Consider the following 22,056-nt stretch of genomic DNA (forward strand, 5'->3'; position numbering starts at 1 on the left):
CCCCACCCTTGAAAAGACTGTGATCATGGCTTTAGCGATGTTTGAGGCATCAGGCCTGCGTAGGGGTATGGCTTCTGGAAAATGCGTGGCATAGTCTACCATAACAAGGACACATCTACATCCGCTACGGGAAGGTAACAGAGGCCCTATTATGTCCATGCCTATTCTATGGAAAGGCTCACCTATAATAGGGAGGGGTTGTTGGAGTACCCTGGGCGGGTGATATCTACTGTGTCGCTGACACACTGGACATTCTCTACAGTATTTCTTCACTTGTTGATATATCCCAGGCCAATTAAAGTGGTCCAGGATCTGTTTCTCTGTCTTATCAGCCCCAAAATGTCCTCCTAATAAGTGGCTATGGGCTAAAAACAACACTTTCTCTTCTCTAAAAGAGCCAGGGACCAATAATTGTGCTTTTTGTGTGGGGTTTCCTTTCCTGTACAACAGCCCGTTCTTCTTAAAAAAAAATAAGGACCTACATGTTGGGGATCCTCATCTTCTATGGCTTTGTTCCATGCTTCTTGCAAAACGGGGCCTCTCGTTGCGCTGAATGGAAACTTCTATCCGTTTCCCAGGGGTTCTCGTCCTGCAACACTGGTAGCACCACTGGGTTCTTCGCTTTTTCTGCTCTCCTTTGTCTTCTAATCTTTCGTGCTTTGGTGACTGGCCATTCTTTTTCTTCGTCTTGTGCAAACGGTGCGGTGGACCACCATTCTTCCTCTTGTGTAGGTTTATCATTCAACAGCTGTGACAACTTTGGATAATCGTTCCCAAGAGTAGTTTGTTCGGGCAACCAGGGTATCAAACCCACCGTTAGGGTAGGTCCAGTATCTCTGGGGTGTTGTATTCTCACTTGGGCGGTGGGATATGGTTTAGTATCCCCATGTACACATCGTATAGCGACAGCACCATCGATAGCCCAAATCTTCAGGACGAACTACACTATGTAGGCATCCTGTGTCTTCCAGGGCGGTTACTTGTTGTCTGTTCCCGGAAACAGTGCAATGATAAGGCGGTTTTCCAAAGGAGAACAATAATAATTACGAGCCATCCCGATTTCCATTGGTTCCTCTTTTTGTGGGCAAAAACGAGCAATGCATCCGATTCCGCCACATTGGAAACACTGTGGTCCCATCGGGGATCTACGGATCGAGGGTCCCGGCACAATGGTCCAGGGTTCTGACTTCTTAATCGCTGGGGGTCGGGGAGGACGATGAGGTACCGGTCCTCCTGGTTTCCCTGGAAAGTCGTCCCGCCCTTTCTGAAGTTCTTGGGCTTGGCTACAAGCGCTGGCGATTTCTACCGCAGTCTCTAGAGTAAGATTGGCCTGTTGACGCACCCATTTTTGAATAGGCGGATGTAGAGAGGATAAGTATTGTTCTAAATAGATTTTTCCCATAATTCCGTCCTTGTCGGTTGTAGCTGGTTTAACCAGCGGTCGCCATGTCTTTTGCACTAAAGTATAAAGCCTGGGGTGTCTCTTGTGGACCTTCTTTCATCTGTCGAAATTTCTGTTGATAGGATTCATTGTCAACCCGAAATCGTTCCATAATGCATCTTTTTATCTCTGCATAGGAAACCCCTCCTTGGACTGTTTCAGCCTGATAGGCCGCCTGCAAGTCCCCGAACAAAAGAGTTCCTAGATATTAATCCCACTTCATCAGGCCAAGATGCTGCAGTCGCCATTCTTTCGAAGTTAGTAAAGAAATAATCCAGATCTTCCCCACTTACATAACGTTGTAACACTACCGAGGGTAGGGTGGTAGGACCTCTCTGGTGTCCTAAAGCTTCTGTGAGTTTATCCATTGCCGCAACATGAGTTTGGCTTTGCCCAGAAAGGACTTGTACTTTCCCACGGTCCTCTTCCACTACAGTCAGGAAGCGTTCTATTACTTTTCCAAAATGTTCCTGGTTTTCCGCCATTTTTGCAAGGGCAGCCTCCATAGTGCCTTTCAATCCCACTTCTGACACAACTTGTGGTAGCGCAGGTTTGATATACAGACGAGGAGGCTGTATGTATTTGCAAATAGTGAGATTTATTTTCAGGAGTAACAAATGTTCGTGAGTCAAAATATTGTTCTTCGGGTTCCTCTTCTACTGGTGGTGTCGAGGGCGATGTTTCCTGCTCCTCGTCTTTGGAGTCCAAGGGATTTCCCCGGAGGCTCATAAAAGAGGAAAAAAGGAGCCGTCAGAACACAGGTTCTAAAGTTTCTCAAAAGGTTATCCAGTCACCACACCGTGAAGTGTTAAGAAACTTGGAACAGAATATAGCCTCTTAGAATATAGGGATCGTGAAAGAGTTTTGTGCTTGGGGACGGACTTGTGCGGGAAAACAAAACTTCTTACCGATAACAACCAGATTTTATCTCTTGGTGCACTTCAAATACTATGCAAATCCTTTATGTAATATCACTCGTCAGGATATCAATTATATTACAACTCGAACCTCTTTGTCTAGGGCTTCTGGTTCACGGGTAAATGCTTAGGCTGCTTGGTGATTCTTCCCCCACCCAGGACTGCACAATGCCCAACCAGCGTCTTACACTCAAGCTCAACGAAGCTCAGTGGTTAGAGGCGGCAGACCCGAGAGCAGAGGACGGCCCGGGACCAGGGTTCGATTCCCGGCGTGGCAGGTTTCTGGACCAGGGTCAGCGGACTCGATAATTCTCTCGCCTCGGTGCCCACTCTGATCAGCGATCACACTCGGCAACTCTGGGCATTAGCTTGCCTCATCTTCACTAATGGCCCCACCAGACCGCCGGGGATGCCTGGTCTCACCCTGGAGATACCCATTAAGAGACCATCTCTCAGGGAAGCCAGGAAGGGTTTCGCAGCGGTCGAAGCGCCTTGGAACCCTCCGGGTAAGTAGTGCGCTATATAAATGCCTATACATTTACATTACATACACATACAACCCTTATGCACCCCACCTTCCCCCAGTTCCCGTGGGATGCCCTCACTCACCGGCTCTGCTGCAACTCTCCCTGAGTTGCGGCCGCTCTTCAGCATCCTCCGGAGGACTCCACCACTCCTCGCACCAGGGCTCGTCCGGTTCTGCATCCAGGGTGTCTTCTCTCCTCGGTTCCATCGCGTTGATATCGGGATTCTTCTCCTCTGCCTCTCCTTCCGATGTCCTCTCTCCGGTTCCCGCTCCACACGCTTGAACGCTGTCCTCCTCGTGGTCCTCCCTTTTCATCGGCCTCGCCCAATCACTTCCTGTGTCACGCCCGCCCACTTCCGGGTTCTTGCCGACTGCTCTCTGCAGAGAGACGGGAAAGCGGCATGCATTGGTTTCCTCTGGTATTGGAGTTCTTCGACCGTCACAAACCCTTCCAGTTCCAGGCATAACACGGGGAGCCTCTGCCCAGGGGGATACACCGGTGAGTCCCTCCTCACATTAAGTTAATAACTGGTTTTAGACCGCAATCGGTCTTGTTGACAAACTAAATTGCTTAGGAACCCCCTGGGGTGAGGGGCAGATAGGGAGATGGCGCCCTTGTTGAGGAGGGATGTGACTTCCTCGTTGACCAGGGTGGCGTCTTGGGTAGAGAACTGAATGGGACACGGTGTGGCCCGTTGGACCAGATTCCCCATATATTCTATATGAAACCCCTGCACTATCTGCAGCTCCCAAGCGTCTCGCGTGATGGACAACCAAGCCTGGGAAAAATTTGACACCCTCCCCCCTATTTTTAATTGGGGGAAAAATGGAGAACACTCACCGGGGCTTGAGGTGGACGCTCCTCCTCTGAAATCTCTACCCTTGCTGCGGTGCCCGCTCGTTGGATAAAAGTTCCCGAAGCGGGACTGGTGCTGGTATTGTCTGGAGTCTCTTTGTGAGTTCTGATGGGGTTGGTGAGCGGCCGAGTGGCCCCTGCCTCGGCCGGTCTCGTGAACTGGGCCTTGTCCAACGACATAAAAGTGTTAACAAACTTTCGAGCGCTTTTACGAAATGTTGGGCAAATAGACCTCCCTGGGCAATGGTGCCTGCCTCCGAGTCCGCCAGATCCCCGCTAATTTTGGGTCTATCTTGATAAGGAGGGAGGGCGGGGCTCGATGGAAAGGGCGCAATTCGCGTTGCCCAAAAATAGTAAGGCCCTCTGGGCCCATTCTGACAACATTTCCGGGGAAATTATGGGGCTTGACTCCTTGGCTTCCTCTGCCATGTCAAGGATTTTTGTAATGGGGCTGAGGGCATCCAGCAGCTTATCCTGACATGCCCTCCAAGATCTGTTGATCCCTTTTTTAGTGTCCATGATAAATTTATGCAGAAGAGTGGCCATGTAGGGGTAAATTTCTGGGGTAAGGGCCACTTTCGCCTCTATCGATGGGCGGGGATATTCTCCACGTAAACTATGCGGGCCTTCTTTTGCAGCGGACTACGGATGTACCCTGCAACGTAAGAGGCAACCTTATCAGCTGGGGCCCACTCTGAAGAGCGTGGGAGGACGATATAGTTGGGGTCAAGCATGTCTGACGTGCTCTGAGTAGTTTAAGAAGGACGGGAGCCAGGGTCTAGAGGGGCCCAGATTGGAGTCTGCATCTCCTGCTGCAGCCGGTTCAGTGTTGGGGGTGACTGGCAGAGAAGCAGGGGGGGTTCCCCGAAGGTAGGGCAGACTGTTTAAAAAGGCTTGTTCGAGCTGTGCAGAATGCATCCAGGTCCATCTCGGAGTACCGGGGCCACTGAAGTGGCGGCGCACCAGGATCTCCTGTGCCCACAGGCTCTGGGGCTGGAGGGGGTGCGGTCAAGTGGTGCGCGAGTCTGTCAAATGCCTGTGATATCTGGCGGGAGAGTCTATCTTTTAAAGGAGTTATGGCCTCATCAACCGCCCGGTAAATCGAAGTGTCAACCGCCTCATAGAAGGTGTTCCCCCCTTCCCCCCCCCCCCCCCCCCTCCACCCCCCAACACACGGCAAATCAGAGAATCTTCCTCCTCCTGATAATCCTCATAATACTCAATAGCTCTGATTTATGAAGGAATGCGAGACAATGTCACTGGGTGGTAATCCACCAGGCGGTGAATCGGGCCTAAAGTATGTCAGAGCTGGGTGGCAGCTCAAAAATAAGGGGCGGATTCGCCACAATTTAAATGGGGTACTAGCCCCAGGGGACTTGGTATGCTGGTAGAGGGGTGTAAACGGTACAAGATTGACTCTTTGACCAGGGAACTGGCCTTGGAAATGTCCCCAACAAGGCCTTCAGGCCCGATACAGACCCAATCAGTGCGTTCGCTACTGCAATAATACAGACTCTGTTCCCCGTGTACTTTATCTGAGGAAGGAACAGAGCGTGGATAACAACACGTTGGTCGGCCGCTAATGCGAGAGCTTCTCGCCGCCTACAGACCCAACGTCTGGCGTCTCCCTCAGGCCAGAGGCTCCAGAATGCGCGTGCGGTGCTTGAACTGCGATAAGAGTTCAAGCAGGGCGCCTCACTCTCTGCTGCCTCCCATGCCTGCTAGCGGTGGGATGGCCACATCTCTGAGGTAGACACCAGCAATTTAAGGCATAGGAACGGAAAGCCTTTTCTGTGGCGGCTTCCAAGGTAAAAAAAATAACGCGCCAAGCGACGCCGAACACAGGGACGTGCAAGTAAAATCCTACATTTGTTCTTAAAGAAACACGGATCAAGCGCAAAATGTGCACCAGTCTCAACAATGTCATTAACACAATCGTAGCCAATACAATATAAAATCGAGTACATTAACAGTGAAAAATAACACCAAACAGAGAACAAAGTCTGAAGGGTACTTATCTGGCTGCGTATCAGCGAAGAAAGAGGACGAAGGAACACTAACGAAGGACTATGTTGTGCTAGGAGGCCCCTGAGTGGACACCGTTATCCTGACTTGATTGGATGTTACTATGTGATTTTTCCTGGGAAATGTAGTCTTTGTTAAATATTTAATGTGCTGCTTTTCAAATAAAGCAAAGAGAAGGCATAATCCTCGCCTCCAGTTCTGACATAGAATTCAAAGGGCTGGCTTTGGAGTTTGAGATATTGGATGAGTAGGCCGAGCATAAATCTGGATGAACACACATCCCTTCCGTACAAACATTACCTGATGTGTTTAAAGCTTACGTACAGTGGATACAGCTAATATTTGAATGTGTTCTATAGTTTCTGCTGTACACATTTAGGTCGAGTGTTTTTGTGCATATTTCGACTAATAAAAGTATGATTATATTGTATTGAGGCTGGGAACTTCATTTTCATTTTACTTGGTGTTTTAATAACTCATCTGTAAATTTATTCTGTAAAGAATACATTTAAAACTTTGAACCGTGTTGTATTTAGCTGTGCATAAAAATACTGCTTTAAACTCAAACTTTCTGAGACTGTGATTTTTTTTCGAAATCTGCTCAACTCCACAGGCTGGGAATTACACATTCAATAGAGCAAAGTTGCTGAACGTGGGCTTCAAAGAAGCAATGAAGGAGGAAGACTGGGATTGTATGTTCTTCCATGACGTAGACCTTATTCCAGAGGATGACCGCAATATCTACACATGCGATAAGTTTCCCAAGCATGCTTCTATTGCCATGGACAAATTTTTATACAAGTAAATTGTTTTCTATTTATTTATCTAAATGTAAAATATTTTAATGACTACTCCGGTTTAGCCTGCACAGTTTCATCCCATTTCAAGAACAGTTAGCAAAACAAATCTGATCTCTCATAAAATGGTCTCCAAGCTGGTGAAACTGAGCGAGAATTTTGGGAGCTTTTGAGAATCATTTTATAGAGAAAACTACTTCTGTAAGTTTGTGCAGTTTGCTCGTTAGTTGTTTTAAACAATGTGACCAGAAGCTTTGTTCTCAGTGACGGGATCCTCAATTTATAATAACCTGCGGAATAATAAATTACTGTTGGTTCAGCTGCATCCCAGAGCACTGAAAAATCGAAAAATTATGCAGCCATCCTTTTTTTTTTTTTTTTTTTTTGCAGAGTGTTGTGCAAAGGTACACCGCCCCTTTTAAGATCTGCAGTACGTATATTGCTTCACTCCAGCCAAGTTCCATCCCCTCCCTTAACCACTCAGCCACAGAGGACCCTGGTAACAGTTTTACACTGTTTGGGCCTCTTTAAAAAAGAATAAAAAAACTGCCCAGGTTGTAATTTTTTGATTTCTGTTCTGCAGTTTCTTATGTATTTTTTTGGTGGTGATGTAGTAGGCAAATAATACAAAGTGCCTCTTTTTTTGGACAATAGAACACAAGTTGTTTACCTACAGCTATAGCTTTCATGTGTTGGTATATCTCCTAGATTAACATGCAACCCACATTCCTCCCTGAAAAAGGCTCCCTTTCAAGCAACATCTTTTAACACTTGTGTTACAAAATCTTATGTATGGTGGTCTCTGGAGAGGGTGATGTTCATTTTTCTGTTTCGCCATTTGCTGAAGTTTTAAATTAAGTTGTTATGCTTTAAAAGTGAATGTTTATCCTAAAGGCTCGGTTTAGTTTTCCTCTGCTATTTACGAATTACCATGGGATTCCCCAGCTCAGCAGCTGAGAAGGATTAAAGCATGTTCATCTATGTTGGAGTACTGCAGTTTCCGGTAAATAACTGTGTGTAACATGTTCTGCTGTAGATGCACATGTTCTACATACTACGGCCATCTAATGTTGGGTTCAGAAGTTCGTAATTTGTTTTTCTTCAGATGTTTTTCGAGTCACAAGATATCGATTGACTCCTTCCTTTCCTGGCAATGCACATGGGCATCAACTACATGAAGTATTTTTTATCTCTGTCATCTGGTTCAGACCTGCACGGCCAGGGCACCAAACTCAATGCATTCTGTTTGAACTCAACCAGATTTGGAATGAGCAGCCTTCATTACTTTTTCTTTGGGATGACATCTTCTAGAGACCGATCCTCCATCGACTTATGAGCCACCAGAGCCTAGGCCTTCTTCAGGATCGCCTGTCTCTCTTCAGCTTTCTGGTAGACAGTGTCCTTAGGGTGATGCAGCAGACTCCCATCGAGAACTGTCCTCAGCGTTGCACAAAGTTCTCTTCCGGGGTATACTCCTCAATAGTCCTAAGCACTAAATAGTCCTGCCCACGTACGGGTACCCCAGAGCAATTACAAATTATATGCATATACCTACATATATCCAAACACTCATCTTCAAAAAAGGATTGACAACGCCATGTTGTGACAAATAACAGGTTTTATTTGTCGGCTGATTAGAGGCGTTTTGCCTGAACCAGCAGGCTTGTTCACCACCAACGTTAATGCCAAAATCAACCATTTTTAAATTTTGTGCATGTGACATATCACATGGTAAACTACAGACACATTGCCATAGTAAAGACTCGTAGTTTTGCAGATACATTCATCAAAACAAATGTTAACTTTCTTCTTTTTTGCCGCACTATTATAATTTATTTTGCGGTCAATAAAATAAAAAAATAAACATGATAAACACTAACTTTCTTTCATTGACAATTTCATCTTTGACAAACCCTTAATTTCTGCATTTTGCGTTAACTTAAGAGTTTGTATCTACATTCCGCACTACTTAATTATGTTAAGAGAAAATATAATTCTTCTACAATTCAATTAACATTCACACACGCTCCCTTATTTGAATCGCACAAGTGATTGTGTTCATTTAAATTTGTCACATCTCCTTGACATAATTTACCATAATTAGTGTATACTGCCCCAGTGGGCTAAAGTCCACATATTAAACTGAGACTCAAATAAGAAACTGTTCATCCGACAATATAGTTGATGTCATGCCCAAGTGGGCAAACCCAAATTCAAAACCATGGTTCTCAACAATTATGCATTGTGTCAAAATTACGTGTAAACTAAACAAAAGTGCAAGTGTTGACAAAAACTAAAATTTAATTAAAACCGAGAATCAGAAGGAGTTTCTTACTTCATACAGTTTTGGCTATTCGTCAAACTTTTGGGGGAAGTTATTAAAGGTGTGCATATAAATCCTCCTCCATATTTAATCCATTCGGAACTCGTGTATCTAATTCTACAATAGAGCACGATTCCAATTTTCTTCTATCTCTTCCTCCGATCAAAGGAGGGATAGAATCAATGACAAAATATGACCAGCCTTGTTCGTTCTTATTGTGGAATTTCTAAATATGGCGCACTACTGGATATGTTTTGTCACCATTTGTAATTGCTCTGAGGTGCTGTAGCACTCTTTTATGAACAGTCAGAATAGTAATCCCCACATACTTAAGCTTGCATGGGCATTCAAGCACATATATCGCATAATCGGTCTTACAATCATAGTATCCCTTTATTTTTCTTTGTTTTTGAGATAACCCTGGGGTGTATGTGCTTGTATTCTTACCATGCCTACAGGCTTTGCATTTCATATATTTAAGGAAGCCTTCCTTCTGTTGCAGCCATGTAGCTTTGGGTTTTACCATGTTGGAATTTTGCACCATGTTACTAACCCACATCTGTTTGAATGATTTAGCCTTATGAAATGTAACTAAAGGTCTCCTTGGCACTAGTTTTCCCAAAATAGGGTCCTGTTGAATTATGTGCCAATCTTTGGTTAAGATATTTCTAACCTGCCCAAGCTTGTTGTTATATGTTGTTATCATTCTACACTAATTTGGGGGGTCTCACCTGCTTTAGCATGTTCAGTTGGATTCTGTTTAAACAGTATTTCCTCTCGTTTTTTTTTCTGACTTTGTGGATTGCCGATTGTATACATCCATCATCGTAGCCTGCAGATCTAAAATGTGCTTGCAAAGTTGATAGTTCTCTCTCAAAGACTTCTGGCTCACTACAGTTTCTTATAGTGCGTAGGCATTCACCATACGGTATACTTCTCACTAAATTGTTAGGCTGGAAGCTAGTTGCGTGAAGCAACGTATTACCTGCTGTAGGTTTCCGATAAAGTTTTGTTACTAGTTTTCCTTTACTTACGTATACTGTTAGATATAGAAAGTTAATTGATTTGTCACTGATGGTACTGGTGAATTTCATATTGAGGTCATTTACTTGAAGATCTTTTATAAATTACTGAGCTGTTTCAATGGCACCCCTGCATACAATGAATAAGTAATCTATAAAACAACTCCAGTGAAGAATGTTATTTTGCCATATTTCACAATACTGCTTCCGGACCACCTGCTCCTCTCACCAGCCCATATGCAAATTAGCGTAGCTGGGGGCAAAGCAGGTGCCCATCGCAGTTCGCAGGTTTGATGAGACTTCCCCTTTAAAGAGAAAAAAAGTTATTTTGTAAACAAGTTTTAGTCATAGAAATGAGCATTTGCGTGTGCGACCATAATGAAATTGGCATGTTTCCTAGAAAATGTTTTATGGCGTTGAGACCGTCCTTGTGCCTAATACTCGTGTAGTAAAATACTACAGGAGTATGACCCATAAACCACGTTGGGATCTGGGTAGAAGATCAGAATAAACAAACAATATCCCAACTGGTATTACTGTAGAGACATTTAGACATGTATGCGAAAAGCATTTCTTGAACGAAAACCAGGAGACTCAATTTGTTTTAAACCGTGCTCATGGCATCGTATAGTTAACGAAAAGTAAGAAACACAGTTGTAGCAGCACTGTACATGAATGAAAAACAAAACAACCCGAATTGGACTTGGTGCTAAGTATGTGCAAGTGACACATAAGGTGGCGACGCAAGTGACAATTGTGGTCAGCGTGAACGGCGCAAGGTGTGAAAGTGTCACGTATATATGAAGGTAAATTTCACCAAATGGCACTGAAAAGCATCAATAAATTTCGATGTATTTTCTAAAGCACTGCCTATTGCCGAAATAATTGGCCGACCAGGCGGATTTTTAAAATCTTTGTGCACTTTCAGGATTAAATAAAATACCGACACCGCAGGATTATTTACCTTAAGGAACACAAATTCATCATGCGTGATTAAACATTCATCCTACCAGTGCTGCAGCTGCGAGTTATACCTGCTGTGACTGTTAGTCATAACTTCTGTTTTAATTCTGACATAACTGCTTTGGTTATTAAATGCGTATATGCCTAATCTAAATAATGAATTCTTTGGAGTCGTCTAGACTTTGCAGAATAAGAGCAGTGCACATGGCCTGCTTCAGGTCATCTAATGCCTTTTGACAGCTTACTGTCCACTGAACTTTCTTTGGCATTTTCTTGGAAGTTAAGTCATTAAGGGGTGTCACTATGGAACCATACCCCTTGACAAATGTCCTGTAGTACCCAGTCCGGCCCAAGTAAGCTCTGAGCTGTGTCTGGGTGGTTGGAGCAGTCCAGTCCTTTATGGCCTGGATCTTGCTCTCCAATGGTTGAACCTGACCTCCACTTACAAGGTGGCCCAGGTATACAACTTTGCTCTGCCGTATCTGGCACTTGGTAGCCTCGATAGTTAGGCCTGCCTTTTGCAGGGCCTCCAAAACATTCTTCAGGTGGATCAGTTGATCTTCCCAAGTGGTGCTAAAGACAGCCATATCATCTAGTTCTTCAGTATTGGGGTGTCTTTCATAGATTCACATGCTTAAATATTCCCTGTCGTCGGAGTGGGAGTCCCACGGTACATAACATTATGTACATTATGGTGCTGTAAAGTTTGTAATGACAACCTCCGAGCGCCATATACTCTTAAATGGCATCACTGTACTTACAATGCCCAGGAATGGCCCTGGGTACTGTAGGGGCACAGGGCTCAAGCACCCGTGCCCTCAACTCTGGCATAGGGTACCCAGCTAGAGGGGTGACTGAAGTATGCCAGGGCAGTGGGTTCTGTGGGTATGGCACACAGGGATGTGTCATGGTATTAGGGGCGACATTACGCCCCATAACCAGTGGCTCAGCTTAATTCGAAAATATCCGTTTGAAGTTTGTCCGTGTTTTCCCAAATACTCAATACTTTGTTCATCTTTATATGTTTAACCACCTTCAATCCACAAATGAAGAATCATGCAATTTTCCAAGTTTCATATGTTCTGATGTGACCATCCGGAGACCTCTATCAAAAACACGACCAACGCATAATTCGTCCAAGGCATATTCTTTATTCAAACTCCATGCATTTCGGACTGCGTGAGTCCTTCCTCAGGGGTAGCTACAAGTGAAATATTACATCATTTATGCTCGCTTATAACGTATGCAATAATGCATATTAATTATTTGAAAAACTGTGTAAAAAAACAATGTAATATTGGTACTATTTTTCTGTGCCATGCATATTAATACATTTGTCATCCTCCAAAACCAACGAAGAAAAACCAATTCATGTGTGATTTGAAGATGGTTAAACATATAAAGATGAACAAAGTATTGAGTATTTGGGAAAACACGGACAAACTTAAAACGTTGGATATTTTCAAATTAAGCTGGGCCACTGGTTTTGGGGCGTAATGTCGCCCCATATACTATGGTTTATCACTTGTGTGCCACAAGGGCAAGGCACTGTACCAGTGAGCATGCACTCTTTGATGATCTGAGGACAAAAATGTATGATTTCAGAAAAGAATGGTGTGCATCCCAGTATCTTTTTGAACACAGGGATGTGTGCCAGGTCGACTCTTGTTTTAGTTCTGTACTTAGGCACTCAGCCTGCAAAGGCAGTGTGTGGGTGCCAGGGTACAGGGCCCCTGAGGGTGGCACAATAAGTGCTGCAGCCCTCAGGGGTCTTCTCTGATCACCATGCCCTGGGTACCTAGTGTACCATTTACTAGGGGCTGACAGGTGGCCAGAGATGCCAATTGGGTATTTTGTTTCAGCATAGTTTTTCTTTTTAGGGACCCTGGGCACACCTAGTCAAAGCACATCAGCAGTTCAGAAACAAAAGTGGGGGCATACCATGGCAAGAAAGATGGCGCACTCTCACAATCCCCAACCTGATAGGGAGGGACAATCTTCAGGTTTCTATGGTCATGAGACCTTTCCCTATCTCTAGGTACTATGCTGCCACCAGTGGGCTCTAGCCCACACAACCTTTTCTCTTTCAAGAGTCAGGGTCTCTTTTGCAAGGGCAACTTTTTGCCTCTTGATCCTAAGCTTGACTTCCTTCATCCTAGCTTTGTGCTCTCTCCTCCGAGGGGAAGTCATCCTCCTCACAGCAGAGGCACTGGACCCTACTGAGGAATCAGAATGATCAGAAACACTGGAGTGGGATCTGTGCCTTCTGTTTCCTGTGTTAGGCCTACTGGGGTGAGTGGAAGGGGGCCTCCCATGGCCCTCTCCACCTCCAGATAGTCCTAGGTTACCCAGTGGAGCTTTATCAGCTGCATCCTGGTCATCATCCTCATCAGAGACCAAGGGATCATCTCCAGTGGAATTTTCCTCTGCTGAAAGATGGCCTCCCTCCCCACTACCATGGTTACCTGGGTCTGATGCATTCTCTTCATGAGCTACTAAGATATCTACCAGGTGGTTAAAGGTTGGACTCTGTCCTTGTCTAAACTTTCTGACTGCACACAGGCTTCTCAGTTCTTGAAAATTGAATGAGTCATACTTAGGCACCCTCTGGGTTTCTTCTTGAGGAGGTCCACTAGGGCCTGCTTCCAAGGACATTTTGTAGTGAGGTGTGGTGTGCACCTACCTACACTAAATGGTTTCCTACTAGAACCTCTAGGAGTTGTAGTCAGGTTGTGCTAGGCCCTTACCACCTACAACTGCTAAGTTCAGTAGAGCTTATGTATTATAAGAACTTGATTTATATGTACCTACAGGTACCTTAATGTGATCTTTCAAATGATATTTCAAGATTATATGGCAAAACAGCAAGCTCTTATCCCATCCGCAGCACACCAATGTTAGAAGTTAGCCTGGCATATGATGTCCACTATTCTAGTGGGCACCTTGCACTAGTCTAATCGACCCTTTTTGATGGTGGTTGTAAAGTCAACCTTATAGACAAGCTATCCTAGTGGTAGCATGGACCAACAATCTTAGGCTAAGACTTCAGAGAGCATGTGAAGCAAGCTGTTTTACCAATTATAATCCCTTGAATATCAAATGAAAGGACATCACACAAGGTATATATCAAATACATATGTATTTATGCTAAACACAACCCCTCTGCAGATATCGAAGTACATCACAAGTTACTCAATTAGCATACGATAAGTCGCACAAATACAGTTCTGCCCTAGGGGCCTCACAAACCATATACTAAAGAAGTGGTATAAGAACCACGTGAGAGTTAGTCAGCAAGCCTAGGGCCTGTAGAATCATTGGGGATACACTAAACAACCAAAGGTTAGGAAGTAGGAGGACCACGGGAGACGCGTGCAGTGTCTAAACACAGTTGCGAGTTACCATTGACTTATAATGGGAAACGAAGAAGTTACAAAGTTACTGTTTAAGGACACCTCTGAATGGACTACGATAAAACCCCTTTAGACTAGGACACTTCGAGAGTCAAGACCCACAGGATCACCGAAGTACTCGCGTTACCTCACCCAGGGAAGCCGGGTGCATAGGTGCCTATTGGTGTTTGGTTTCGTCATCATTTTCTATGGAGAGCTGCAAAGAAGTGCTGCAGGCGACCAGAGGAAAAGTGTCCGGGTGGATTCAAGGATGGATCGGTGAAGTGAAGAACCTGAAAGCAGAGGGGGCAGAGTCTGGGTCACTAGCCAGTGACCAGGAAGGAACCAGAAAACGGGGTGGTGATGAACAGAGTGTCTGAATTAAGCAGACCACTCTTACCCAGTCCAAAGATCAGGGCTTGATCCATCACCGTTTTTTAGCTCCCTGCACCATCCCAGCTCAGAACTTGGCTATATGCAAATTAGTCTGACCCTGGCCCAGTGCGTCATGGGAACAGGGCAGACCAAACTACCAAGCCAATTCTTATACTGGGAAGGAAACAAGCTACCGGGGACCGGTTTCTGGCATTTCAGCCGTCTTCGGCCCGGCTTGCTTGAATCCTGGTGCAATGAGCTTGGGACTCACATCTGAGTATACCCTTCCACGCTTATGGTGGACAAAAATGATTCAGAAAAGGGACAGACTGATTTGCATATAGCCAGGTTCTGAGCTGGGATGGTGCAGTGAGATAAATAACGGTGATGGATCAAGCCCTGATCTTTGGACTGGGTAAGAGTGGTCTGCTTAATTCAGACACTCTGTTCATCACCACCCCCTCTTCTGAACAGGAAGGAACCAGGCAATGTCACGTGCTTGAAGGTGAGCTTGTCTCTTCAGCCACGAGGTCCAGGAGGCATCGACGATGACCAGGAGCTGGATACGAGCTGTCCCACGATGGATCTAGTTGACTGCGGAGTCGGTATCCGAATTGGACCCAACAAGCCTTGGCAACCGCAACCCACACAGGGTGACGTAATTGGCTCTGTTGCAGACCAGCATGGTTGTGGTGCTTCTTCTTTGAAAGGAAGCTGGAACATGCCTAGAGCAACCAGCAATGCAGTTTAGTTAAAAAGAAAAGTCTTCAGGGGGCTCACTAGCCAACAGTCAAGGAACCGGGAAGACGTGTCGAGCTGAAATGCAAGAGCAGGCCCCACGTGTCACTCGTGGAGGGCTGAGCTTTGGCGCAAATGGCGCTCGGGTCTGGGGTTTCTCGTATCCCAATGCACAACTGCGAGGGTACCTCGGTCGTCGAGCAGTTAGCAAAATGCAGGATGTCCAGGGTGTCTGGTCCCACGTCTCTCGTGTCCGCCACAGGTCTCGGCTTTGCTGTGGATGTGGGTCGGAGTTAGAGAAGTCTGAGAGTCCAGTTCCTGTGTCGCTGAGTCTTCGGGTTTCCGGCGGGAGCGTCGACAAAGCAGATTGGCAAGTTACTGGTGGTGCCTGTTTGCACAGGGTGGTCACTCCTTGACCACAAGGGAGATGTCTTCCGTCTTCCAGTCAGAATAGAATGTCGAAGGTTCCAAGAGTTCGGTATCAAAGTTTCCTTCCAGGTTAATCTAAAGTCCTGGGGGCACAGCTCCTATACTTATACTAAGAATGGGGGCTGGATTACCTGCGTAGGTCCCTCCTATGGGTGGACCTGAGAAGAGAAGGGGGTGGTTACACCCCTTTCCCTTTGTCCAGTTTCGTGCCAGAGCTGGGGCTGGAGTGCCCCAGCAACTGGTTTGACCCGGGCTATGCATGGAGCCCCTTGTGTGCCCCAGGCAATGTCTAGATGCATTCACTGAATGCAGCCCTCCCTGCCCCAGTACACATAACCCCTGTCTGGGGAGGTGCTGGCACCTTCCTGGACAGAAAACCTATTGTCCAGGCCGCCCTTGCTGGAGTTTTCCCCAGCACCAGGTGGTCAGACTCGTGTCTGTGGCAGCAGGATCCATTTTGTGATGCTGAGACTGTTTAACCGGGTAAAGCTGTAACATACATGTCTTTTCCCTCTAGAAGGGGGGAATGCTACCCCCGCTGCCAGAATTGGCGGGGGGGTGGTAGTATTCCAAAGTGTTTGACACCTTACAAGACATGTTTTGATAAAGCCAAATGAAAGTTTGCATTAACTTTAAAGGATTATAATGCACTTAAGAGTATATGGTATGGCTATATCATAGACCAGCTATAAGGAGATGCTTCCGAAAGCTGCAGAGGGGCTCAGCTCATGCTAGGGCACCCTCTCCCATAAAACCACCAAGCACTCTGCCTCCAGGATTGTCGAGGTCTACCATAGGAGTGACTTATAGGTGTATATGTGTCTATATGTAAAGGTAGATATAGGTATACTATATCTAATTAAGGGGTGATTACACCACCTTACCCAGGCTGTGTGAACAGACCTGTGGTGTCAGTTTGGAAGGCAAACCAGGGGTGGCACAATACATGCTGCAGCCCCTGGTAGGCCTAGGGTACACCTATGCCCTAGGTACCTATGGAACACTATACAGGGGCTCACAAGAGTGACCCAGTAACCAATCTGGTATGCACCTAAAGTGCATGGTATCCATTTAGAGAGAGAACAGCTGGGATGTGGGTCTAATTACCAGGCCCACAGCCACATTAAATGCGAAAAACCAGAGAATCACAGCAAAAAGTGGGGGTGACCATAGGAAGCAGACTCTACTCTCCTACATGGCCTTAAACTATTTTTGCTGCTTAGACTTTTTTTATGCATTACACTGGTACATTTCTCAAGACTTTTTAAATCATTAATCTGTAAATCATTAAAGACATCTACAGAGTCTCTCGTAGTCATAGGAAGCAAGCGTGATCTCATTCTAAAACTCGTCTCACTATCCCCAATGTCAAACCCTTGTTCTGTAGTAGGGGATCTCTGTGTATAGTCATAATCTAGTGAATAGTCCCGCTCATATGCGGGTACCCCGAAGCAATGAAAAATAATCTCTTAAGCTGTCTTTTTGTGCAGTTCTGCATAGACACTTAAGAGAGAATTTAAAGACAAATAATGCAGCCTATACCTGCTAGGCTCGACGTCAGAGTTCTCCTTCTCGACGTCTAAGATCGCAGTGACTTCGAAGCTCTACGACTCGAAGTCTGATACTCGGCGTCGATGATCTCTTCTTCGGCGGTGAGCGCCGGCTTGACCTCTCTCGCCGGGGAACAGACTGTGGTCACTCCTCTCGACGCCGACGTCGAGGCTATCGACGGAGACCGGTGGCGTTCTCTGGCCTTCTTCTCACTGGGGAGCCCCCCTGAGGCCTCAGCAGGGGCAGATGAAGCAGTTCCAGCATGCCCAGACCCACCTTGACATTGCTGTCTTCTTTCTCCAGTCCTTGGAGCCTGATCTTCGGTCTTTCCTTCAGGGTCCTGGAGGAGAAAGTCTGGCAGATCTCACACTCCTCAGGAACATGTGCAGAAGGGAGACACAGGATACACACCTCGTGTGGATCGGACTTGGCCTTCTTCCTAGAGCACTCAGGACATTTATCAAATAAGGCAGGCATATTTCATAAATGAGGACTCAGAATTACCTGAAAAAACACCAGGTCTACCTTTATACGCCTCCAAAAAGAACTGAAATTGGAGGGAACCTGCTGTGCTTTCAGGGATACTGAGAGTACTAGAAAGTTTTCTTAAAGGCATGGTAGTGGAGAAGTGTGGCTCACTGGTTAGAGGAGACAGACCTGGAAGCAGTGGTCAGCCCGGGACCAGGGTTCAATTCCCGGCTCGGCGGGGTCTTGCGTCCTAAAAATGTCCATGGACTCGACAATTCTCGCTCCGGTGCCTACTCGATTCACTGGCTCACACTCGGCGACTCTGGGCAATAGCTTGCTTAATCTCCACAACGGCCCCTCGTGGCGGGATGCCTGGCTTTCACCTTGTGGATACCCTGCCGGGGTTATCTCACAGGGGAATACCAGGAGGGGTTCCCTAAGCAAGCGCTTAGAAACCGCTCGGTGATTTGCGCTATATAAACTCCTGTACATTTACATTTACATTTTTGAGCCACATAATGGCAGCCTATTGGACTTGTCTGTCCACCCCTTCCTCTCTATCATTCCAGAGGCTTTCTTGGTAAAAGGGGAAGTTTCTCTAGGAAGGAAACTTGGCAGGCTGTGCTGAATATGGTATTGGTGGAATATCTAGTTGAAGTACTGGACAGTGTAGCCTAGCAGGTATAGGCTGCATTATTTGTCTTTAAATTCTCTCTTAAGTGTCTATGCAGGACTGTACAAAAAAGACAGCTTAAGAGATTATTTTTGATTGCTCCGGGGTCCCCGCTCATGAGCGGGACTAGTCACTAGATTAGGACTATAACAGAGATACCCCTACTACAGAACTGGAGTTACAGGTAAGAAACTACTCCTTCTATCGCCAGTTGATTGACATCTTCTAAACTTGGTTCCATTTCGTCTGTTCCTCCACTTACTTCATCAGTTGCAAGTTGATTTATCTCTAATAGGAGATCCATGTCACTGACTTGTAGAGTATTAAATTCATTGTGTGTTCCAGACAAATTGCTCCTTGTGCTTGATTTTGCTTTGATTTGATTTAACGCAAAATTTTTCTTTAATTAGAGCATTCCCGTGTATTTAAAAGTATCTACTTTGGCTTCCACATAGTTAAATTCCGATGTTGGGCGGAAAGAAAGTCCCAATTTTAAAATTTCTTTTCATCTTCAGATAAGGGGATTTTAGGGAGATTATTAATTGATGCCTCATTTCCATATTTATTCCTTCATTTGTTTCTTGTGGTTTTGCCTTCTATGTTACCATTGCTTTGAACCTTTGCGCCTCTGCCTCCTCCTTTTTGTGGACCTGCATAATTTGTCATGGGACGTTGGTGGAGGTTGAACCTCCGCTCTTCATGTAAAAAACCAAATTCATCCAAAATTGATGGTACCTTCTTATTGGGAATTCAACTTGGCCCTTCATCTGCTGTTGTTTTTACTTCAGAGCTTTGTACGCTGCTCGGGCTCAACTGCATTTCATATGCTGTTCTAGCGCTGGCATTCATTTTTTGTCTTCTCATATTTTCAAATTTTTTGGCAAATATGTAAATCTGGCCTCGCTCATAATTACCCTTATCCCGCAAAAATGTCTGCGCTTTACTTTCTTTAATAGAGGATTCCACTTTGCGTAATACAATTGGTATTGGACTTATTAGTCACATATTTATGCCTCCTAGTTCATGGTGACTCTTACCGGGCTCATAAACATAGTCTGCCCAAGTGGGCTCAAACCAAATTCATATTCAATTAGTAACTTATGAAATTGACTGAATGCCCACTTGGGCTGTGAACAAAGTTATATAGCAAAGAACACAGTTGATGGACAGAATGCAGAACAATGTCTTACATTCACCCCAGTACAAAGATCTGGGCCTAAATCCTTCGTTTTTTGCACTCCACACCACCCTAGGTCAGACAATGGCTATGTGCAAATCAGCCTTGACCCTGTGCCTCATGGGAACAGTCCAGCCCGAACTACCAAGCCATGTCTTTCCTAGACCGGAATCAAGCATCCAAGGACCGGTTTCTGGCTATCAGCCTTCTTCAGCCTGGATAGCTTGACTCCAGTGATGAGGAGAGCCTGGGACTCACGTCTGAGCATACCCAGCCCACTCGGGGTGAAAATTGCAAAGAACACAGTTGATGGACAGAATGCAGAACAATGTCTTACATTCACCCCAGTACAAAGATCTGGGCCTAAATCCATCGTTTTTTGCACTCCACACCACCCTAGGTCAGACAATGGCTATGTGCAAATCAGCCTTGACCCTGTGCCTCATGGGAACAGTCCAGCCCGAACTACCAAGCCATGTCTTTCCTAGACCAGAATCAAGCATCCAAGGACCGGTTTCTGGCTATCAGCCTTCTTCAGCCTGGATAGCTTGACTCCAGTGATGTGGAGAGCCTGGGACTCACATCTGAGCATACCCAGCCCACTCGGGGTGAAAATTGCAAAGAACACAGTTGATGGACAGAATGCAGAACAATGTCTTACATTCACCCCAGTACAAAGATCTGGGCCTAAATCCTTCGTTAACAAAGTTATATGCACGAAGGATTGTGCCTTACGCGTATGTTTCCGTGGCTCAAGTGTCAGGAGCACGGTAATCACGAACCTCTTTTGTTAAATATTGAAAAGCAGGGGTTCGAATCGCCAACTGTATTTACAAAGAATAACGTATTTTGAGTGACGATATTGCACTTGCAATACTCGTGGGTACAGTATTTTAGAAGTTGTATATTGAATGACAGGCGTTTCAAAATAAGCAATCGTGTTAGGTTATGTTAATAGCCATTTATAGAGCGCACGCACACCCGTAGGTTTTCACGGCGCTAATGCAGAGAAAGGTAACCCAAATCCCTAGGTGTATGCTTGCTCGAACAGCCACGACTTCAGGGACTTCCTGAAGACCAAGAGATTGTCACAACTCCTAAGTGACAAGGGGAGGGAGTTCCAGAAAGTGGCAGCTAGGTAGGAGAAACAACTTCCTCCTTGCCTTTTCCGTTTGAACGATGGAATTGTTACCAAGTAGAGATGGGCAGATCGTAAGTTACGCAGGGGTTTGTAGTTGTTAATCATGTTTCTTACAAATCTGGGACTGTTACCATGCAATGCCGTAAAAGCTATGCAACCCGTCTTAAAGGCAACCTTTTGGGCCATTGGTAACCAGTGTAATTTTGACATTCCTGGTCTAGCTGACTGCTATTTTGGTTGTTTCCAAAGGAGTCTTGCTGCCTGATTTTGAACCATCTGGAGTCTTTTAGTAAGCCCAGTGGCAGGCCAAGATATAGGGGGTTCGAAAAATTCAGGCGCGAGAGTACCAGGGCTATCACTACCTGTATGAGTGCGGAGAGAGTCAGCAGGTGTGCAATTTTCCTAAATTTCCGAAGTTTGGAAAAACTAGAGGAGACAACAGCTCCCACCTGTCCTTTAAGCGAGAGGTCGGAGTTGATGGTGACGCCGAAGCTCTTAACCGAAGGGGACGCAGTGGGAGAAGAGCCCATATCGGTCGGCCAGAAATGCGGGCCCCAACTGAGCTCACTCTTCCCTGGCAGAACTAGTTCTGTCTTGCCTGGGTTGAGTTTTAGGTGGTTCAGGTCCATCCAACTCCGTATGTGAGACATGGTCGCCCGGAACTCTGCAGCTGAATCTGGGGAATTCAGGTCATGAGACATGTCTTAGACTAATTAAATATGCATATTCTTTGGTTTATTTATGACAATCGATTATAAGCTACTATGTACCATTTTTTTATGAGTAGTTTTATGTTTTCAAAGTCTGTCTTCACTTGAGTATCACATGGTGTAACTTGTCAATATAACTTTATTGATCTAATTTGTACCAGTGAACAAGCAGCGGACGCTGCGAAATGCGTCGGGTGATTGAGCCGAATAAAACTTCACTAAAGAAATTAAATGGGCTGCAGCTTGTTCTTTTTGAAGATAACTAGAACAACTCTTTGCTGGATTAACCGGGGCATAAAAGGTTTATTTCCGTTGTTCATTCCCTTGAGACATTTAGTCGAGGCTGCAGCCCGAAGCACTGGACGGAATTAGACCAAATTTGGCAGAAAGGAAGGCTTGCTTACTCAGATCACGCTTTAACTTATTAAGTGTGAATCCGTTCAGTAGTTGTTTAGAAACCAGAGAAAATAAAGATGGTGATATCTTTGGCAGCAGCAAACTTACGACTATTTCTCTAATAATCGTGACTGTG

The 22,056-nt window shown here is 45.5% G+C and overlaps 1 protein-coding gene across 6 annotated transcripts in view; it reads left to right on the forward strand.

Moving 5' to 3' along the window:
• LOC147701399 (beta-1,4-galactosyltransferase 3-like) overlaps positions 1 to 22,056 on the forward strand; it is a 243,792-nt gene that overhangs the window by 94,343 nt on the left and 127,393 nt on the right. For all 6 annotated transcript variants that reach the window (XM_086930078.1, XM_086930079.1, XM_086930076.1 and 3 more), the window contains exon 4: positions 6,379 to 6,566. In XM_086930078.1, coding sequence (XP_086786204.1) covers positions 6,379 to 6,566 — 188 coding nt within the window. The remainder of the gene's footprint in view (positions 1 to 6,378; positions 6,567 to 22,056) is intronic.

Source organism: Lissotriton vulgaris, chromosome 7, assembly GCF_964263255.1.
Source record: "Lissotriton vulgaris chromosome 7, aLisVul1.2, whole genome shotgun sequence".
Classification (NCBI taxonomy): domain Eukaryota; kingdom Metazoa; phylum Chordata; class Amphibia; order Caudata; family Salamandridae; genus Lissotriton; species Lissotriton vulgaris.